Genomic DNA, 6,952 nt, shown 5'->3' with positions numbered 1-6,952 from the left:
CACAGGTCAAGAGTTATAGATGGGGGAAGGGCAATTATAATGTGATTAGGCAAGAGTTAGGAGGCATAGAATGGGGTAGCAAAATGCAGGGATGGTGACAATTGAAATGTGGAGCTCGTTTAAGGAACAGATATTACGTGTCTTTGATAGGTATATCACTGTCAGGCAGGGAGGAGGTGATATGGTAAGGGAACCGTTGTTAACTACAGAAATTGCATTTCTTCTTAAGCGGAAGAGGGAGGCTTATATGACTATGAGATGAGATGGTTCAGATGAGGTAATGAAGAGTTACACATTAGCTAGGAAGGATTTAAAGAGAGAGTTAGGAAGACCAAGGAGAGGACATGAGCAGTCTTTAGCAAATAGAATAAAGGAGAACCCTAAAGCTTTCTATAGGTATGTGAGGAATAAAAGAATGATTAGGGTAGGAATAGGGCCAGTCAAAGACAGAAGTGGGAAAATGTGTGTGGACCCTGTGGAGATCGGAGAGGTGCTAAGCGAGTATTTCTCATCGGTTTTCACTCCGGAAAAGGAGAATATTGTTGAGGAGAAGAATGAGATTCAAGATATTAGACTAGAAAGGATCAAGGTTAATAAGGAAGAGGTGCTATCAATTCTAGGAGTTAAAGTCGACAAGTCCCCTGAGCTGAATGGGATTTATCCGAAGATTCTCTGGGAAGCTAGGGAGGAGATGGTGAAGCCTTTGACTTTGATTTTCGAGTCGTCATTGTCTACAGGCTTAGTACCAGAGGACTGGAGGATTGCAAAAGTTGTGCCCTTGTTCAAGAAGGGCAGTCGAGATGACCCAGGTAATTATAGACCAGTGAGTCTGTTGTAGGAAAAGTTTTGGAAAGGATTATAAGAGATAGGATTTATAATCGTCTAGCAAGCAACAATTTGATTATAGATAGTCAACATGGTTTCGTTAAGGACAGATCATGTCTCACAAACCTCATTGAGTTTTTTAAGAAGGTGACTAAACATGTGGATGAGGGTAGGGCAGTTGATGTGGTGTACATGGACTTCAGTAAAACCTTTGATAAGGCTTCACATGGTAGGCTGTTGGAGAAAATGCAGAGGCATGGGATTGAGCGTGATTTAGCAGTTTGGATTAGAAACTGGCTTTCTGAAAGGCAGCGAGTGGTGATTGATGGAAAATATTCAGCCTGGAGTCCAGTTACTCGTGGTGTTTTGGGACCACTGCTGTTTGTCATTTTTATAAATGACTTGGACGTAGGCATAGGTGGATGGTAGGTCTGCAGACAACACTAAAGTCGGTGGAGTAGCAGACAATGTGGAAGAATGTTACAGGTTGCAGGGGGACTTGGATAAACTGCAGAATTGGGCTGAGAGGTGGCAAATGGAGTTCAATGCAGCTAAATGTGAGGTGATGCACTTTGGGAAGAATAACAGGAGGGCAGAGTACTGGGTCAATGGAAAGATTCTTGGTAGCGTGAATGTGCAGAGGGATCTTGGAGTCCACGTACATAGATCCCTGAAAGTTGCCACCCAGGTTGATAGTGCTGTTAAGAAGGCATATAGGGCATTAGGTTTTACTGGTAGAGCAATTGAGTTCTGGAGCCATAATGTCATGCTGCAACTGCACAAAATGCTAGTGCAGCCACACTTGGAGTATTGTGTACAGTTCTGGTCGCCCCATTACAGGAAGGATGTGGAAGCATTGGAAAAAGTGCAGAGGAGATTTACCAGCATGTTGCTTGGTCTGGAGGGAAGGCTGAGAGACTTGGATCTGTTCTCATTGAAAAGAAGGCTAAGAGGGGTATTGATAGAGACATACAAGATGATCAGAGGATTAGACAGGGTAGACAAAGTCTTTTTCCTAGGATGATAACATCAGCGTGCACGAGGGGGCATAACTACAAATTGAGGGATGATAGATTTAAGACAGACGCCAGAGGCAGGTAAGGGCATGGAATGCCCTGCCTGCCAATGTAATTAACTCAACCACATTAGGAGCATTTAAATAGTCTTTGGATAAGCACATGGATGATGATGGGATAGTGTAGAGGGATGGGCTTAGATTAATTCACAGGTCAGCGCAACAGCGAGGGCCGAAGGGCCTGTTCTGCGTTGTATTGTTCTATGCTCTGTAGTCATGGAACACATCCCCTGCACTTCCTTACGAATATGGTACAACAGAAAATGGAATTGTTTCACAAAGCATGGCAGCCCGTTTTGAATTAGATTGATGTAGACATATCGGCTATGTTATCCAGGGCCTTTGTCTAACCGTGAGGACTCTGCCTGTCGGTTTGGGAGCCCCTGGGAGGAAGGATCCCACACAAATACGGGTCCACTCATTACCAGTGTTGGGGAGCTGTGATGAGATTGTGCTGAGTGTAGTAATTTAATTGAATGTAACTTAAGCTACCCTGTTATAACTTGGTATAATTTTATTTTGCCTGTTTATTTTTCTAATTTCTCCTTGGTTATTTATTGAACTGTATTTTTAAAAATTTTTTTTCTGTTCTTCTGTATTTTGGTAATCTGTGGAGTAGAATAGTAGTTTGGTATTTTTAATTGTTGCTATTGTATTATAAAGTTGTCATAATAGTTTGTACTAGCTTTGTAATTTTGTAAAAAAACCTAAAATCCTTTGTTCCAATAAAAATATTTATTAAAAAAACGAAAGACTGCTGTTCACAATCATCATTCGCTCAAGAAGAGAATATCCAGAAGAGAACAGGGGGTCTGCTAGGGAACATGTAGTAATTATACTGTGGGCAGCTTGCAGTTCATTGCAATCATGACACTGCCCCTCAAAATTCCATTACTCTGAATTTTAGCAGAAGTTGATGTTGCAAACAATGTAAAATTGACAAAGTGATTGCAACACGGAATTGTTTTGTGTTGATAATCATTGGCAAAAAGCCTTGCTGTCGTCGTATGCAGTGGAAAACTGGGTTACACAAACAAAGGCTAGATAGACGGTGGGTGAGATAGATCCTTCATGATCATCCAAAACTAATGAGCATCAATAAATGGAAGCCCACTTCATACCTTGGCAGATTTTCTGTTCTGCGGACTTCTGAGGAAAACAAGAAGTCTGGATTTTTTAATGGGGTTGGGGGATTAGACATTATATACAGTGTGTGTTCAATTGCCCTTCATTATGCATTCTTATCAATCACTTCAAATAGGCAGATACAATGCATCACGGGAACCTCATCCATGCAGTGAACACAGCACCTTCTCCCAGTTGTAACTTTAATAATTAATAATAGCGAGATGCTTGCATTGCAATCTGGTTATTTCAGCCTCCCATTTGGAATATTATGGGGTTTAATTCTAGAGAAATGAGTAACGTGAATGACCATGGTTTGGCTAGTACATTTTATTGCACATTTCCTTTCATCAACACCGCTCCAAACAATAAAGGACCAACTCTACCCGGCAACAGCAAGTTTGGATACTAAATACGCCACCTTGATTGGATGCTGCCTGGTCAGAGTATTAAAACAAATCTGATCATTAGGCATTTGTATTTTCGGTACCCAAAGTAAAAAGTTTGTGGCGATTTGATTAAGAGGTTACTGGGTAGGCCAGTTCTCTCTCTTCTGGAGCTGTATAAACATTAAGTGAAATATTAACAATTTAAATAAATAATTGGTTAAATGTACAGACATGCAGTAATTTAAGAAGGTTTCAGTGGAACTTAATGGTATGGTTAATCAAGATATCACTAGATTACAAATGAAGCTTTGCTTTACAAGGAGGTACAGGAGATTGGTGGTTGGACAGTAATTGGAATATAACATAGAGCTTTGCAGCACTTTAGACAGCAGAGTTGCACTCTTGCAGCTCCTACAGACCCTGATATATTCATGCAGCAGAGAAGATTACCTTCACGATTTGGGTGTGGGATTTAGCAATAGGATCATTTCGAAGAGGGGACAGTGGAAAAAGTGGCTGATTAGCCGAAACTTTGAAAAACAAACAAAAACAAAACTTTCAACTTGAACTCGACATGCCAAACATTAAGACAGTTGAAGTATCAATGGATCACTGGTTGATAATTCCAGTAAATTTCACATCTGAAACAAAGTGCCCAGGCTGAATGCTGGCTTGTAGTTTGTTAGTGACAGCAGATACCTGGCACCCAGAAATGCCACAGGAGCCAACAGTAAAATGTCCAATTTGTCATCAGTCTGTCCTTGTTCTGTAAGTGTTTTGCAACACACAGAGTGACTTCGTCTCCAAAGGTGGCTTGGGGGCTTTGTTCTGTCAGTGTAGGTTCAAAGTACAGTTCTGTTCTCCACCGGAACGGAGTCGGATGCACAGCAAGTAGTTTCACAGTCTGAACTAGAATCAAAGCTTTAAAAAACCATGTCATTCTGGGCTCCTCGGAGTGTGTCACATTCCCCTTGCAACCCCCCCCCCCAGATCAGGTGATTAAATTCTTCCTGCTGCAATCCAGGAGATGGGGAAGGAAAAACGAAGCAACACCCTCATCTGGCAAGATACTGAGGAAGTCCAGCGGCTGTAGGATACTGGCCACCACTGTCAAGGTTTCTAGGGGGAAGAAATACAAATGTTTTGGATTCAGAATCTACAGACGAGGCATTTGAATTGCGTTAAAAGAATAGAATTAAAATTTATGGAGATACTAATTACAGCAGGAAGAAGTGACAACCTGATGACCATTAGTGATGTGATCGTGCATTTTTCTGCGGTTGCTTCTCTGTGTAGAGCAACAGGCCATTCTTCCCCTCTCCCAGTGACTATACAATCAATCAAATGAAATCATACAGAGCAGGAAGAATGATGTGTTGGTCCCTGGTCAACTGATGGCTACCCGCTGATCTTCCATCTGGTGATTAGCAAAGAAATTATATTTTGCTGTATCTCTCCCAGAACCATAACCATAGAAAGACAACATTTCCTCCTTTTGACCAGGTTATTAAATTAGGGAGGGTGCAAAAGTGATTTACAAAGATGTTGCTGGGTCTAAAAGGTTTGAGTTATAAGGAGCAGCTGGTTAGACTGGGACATTTTTCTCCTGGAGTATCGGAGGCTGTGGGGTGGCCTTACAGACCTGTATAAAATCATGACGTGCACAAGTAAGGTAATTAGCCAAGGTCGTTTCCCCAGGGTAGGGGAGTCCAAGACTAGAGGGTATAGGTTTAGGTGATTTGAGTAAGATTTAAAAGGGACCTGAGGGGCAATTCTTTCCACACAGAGGGAGGTTCCTATGTGGAATAAACTGCCAAATGAAGTGGTGGATTCAAGTACAATTACATAATTTTAAGTGAGATGGGGACAGGTACATGAACAGGAAAAGTTCAGAGGGATATAGGTCAAACGCAGGCAAACGGGACTGGTTCAGTTTGGGATACCTGGTCAGCATGAACCTGTTGGGCTGAAGGGTCTGTTTTCATGCTGTATGACTCTATGATGCTACCCATTTACGTTGTGTCTTTTATAGAACAATCGCAAACACTTTCCAGTCATGGATGTGGTTCTGAATTGAAGTTGTGGTCACAGTGTGACAGGTACCAAAACTACTGCAAAAGGATGAAACGCACACAAAATACCTTTCAGTGAAGAGACCAAGATTCTGTTTTCTCTTCCAGCTCCTTTTGTCCGCCTACAAAGTTCAGGCAAAAGTTTTTTCCACCACAGAGGCTGCAAAGAGCAAGGTGTCAGCGTTATATCAGAGGAATGATAACACACTCACAACAGCAGAAACATCACTCAAACCAAATTCAAAGCCAAGATGTAGGATGAATATCAACACCTTGGACCTGGAGTAAATTCACTCGATAGAAGGGGGTAGCATTGCCACCTCAGACTGGGGCTCAATCCAGTTCCATCGATGATACCCATCAGAATGAAACTAAAGTCAGACTCTGGGAAGTTCTCCACCTCAGCCCTCTGGGTAATTCTCTAGAATTATATCTGCATTTATAGACCAAAAGCATTCCGAAGGAATTCCCCAGCACAGTCTCCTGGAATGGTGAGAGAAATGAATGCATTACAATCTGCATTCCTTTAACAAAGGCAACAGAGGTTTATAAAATCCTGAGGGGTATAGATCAGGTGAATAGCAATGGTCATTTTCCCCAGGGTAGAGGAGTTCAAAACTAGAGGGCATAGGTTTAAGGTGAGGGGAGAAGGTTTTAAAAGGGACTTGATGGGCAACTTCTTCACACAGAGTGGTTTGTATGTGGAATGAACTGCCAGGGCAGAAGAATGATGTGTTGGTCACTGGTCAACCGATGGCTACCCGCTGATCTTCCATCTGGTGATTAGCAAGTAAATTATATTTCACTGTATCTCTCCGTGAATCAGGACCATAGAAAGACAACGTCTCCTCCTTTTGCCTAGATTATTAAATTAGGGAGGGTAGATGCAGATACAATTACAACATTTAAAAAACATTTGAAGAGGTCCATGAATAGGTAAAGGTTTAGAGATATATGGGCCAAATGCAGGTAAATGGGACTAGATTAGTGTGGCAAACCTGGTCAGCATGGACGTGTTGGACCTGTTTCCAAGCTGAGTGATGCTATGACAAAGTGGCCATTGGTTTAAGTCCAACTGTTATGGCATTGTTAGAATAAAACTTTTTTTTCTGCAAGAAAGCAGGACGGTGTGAACGATGTCCTGTGGACAGTGCATATTGAAACAGACATTTTTATGTATGTGTTTTAACGACATTCACTGCAGATTTGGGTTCTAATTTAAGCTTGTGTGCGTTTGGAAGTAATGATTAGCTTTTTAAACAAAATAGTACCCATAATTCTCGGGAATTACCCAGAGGACTTTTCACTTTGAGCCTGTGCTGGGAATTTGTTTGAGAGAGAAGCGAGTATCAAGCTCCATGCTGGGAAATCTTTCAATGGAGTAACAGTACTAAGTATTCTTAAGAAAAGGTGTTCAAAGCAATTAAATGATCTCATAATAAGTAGTTATTGTTTCCACACAGGGG

At 41.6% G+C, this 6,952-nt stretch overlaps 1 protein-coding gene across 2 annotated transcripts in view; it reads right to left on the bottom strand.

Moving 5' to 3' along the window:
• Positions 1–2,701: 2,701 nt before the first annotated feature.
• Positions 2,702–6,952, bottom strand: part of hps3 (HPS3 biogenesis of lysosomal organelles complex 2 subunit 1) — a 67,779-nt gene continuing 63,528 nt past the window's right edge. For both annotated transcript variants that reach the window (XM_060834537.1, XM_060834538.1), the window contains 2 exons: positions 5,556–5,646; positions 2,702–4,533 (listed from right to left, as the gene is read on the bottom strand). In XM_060834537.1, the coding sequence (XP_060690520.1) occupies positions 4,406–4,533; positions 5,556–5,646 (219 nt within the window). In that variant the 3' untranslated portion in view covers positions 2,702–4,405. The remainder of the gene's footprint in view (positions 4,534–5,555; positions 5,647–6,952) is intronic.

This window comes from Hemiscyllium ocellatum, chromosome 13, assembly GCF_020745735.1.
Source record: "Hemiscyllium ocellatum isolate sHemOce1 chromosome 13, sHemOce1.pat.X.cur, whole genome shotgun sequence".
In the NCBI taxonomy this organism is placed as follows: Eukaryota; Metazoa; Chordata; class Chondrichthyes; order Orectolobiformes; family Hemiscylliidae; genus Hemiscyllium; species Hemiscyllium ocellatum.
This window is presented reverse-complemented; position numbering and strand designations above follow the sequence as displayed.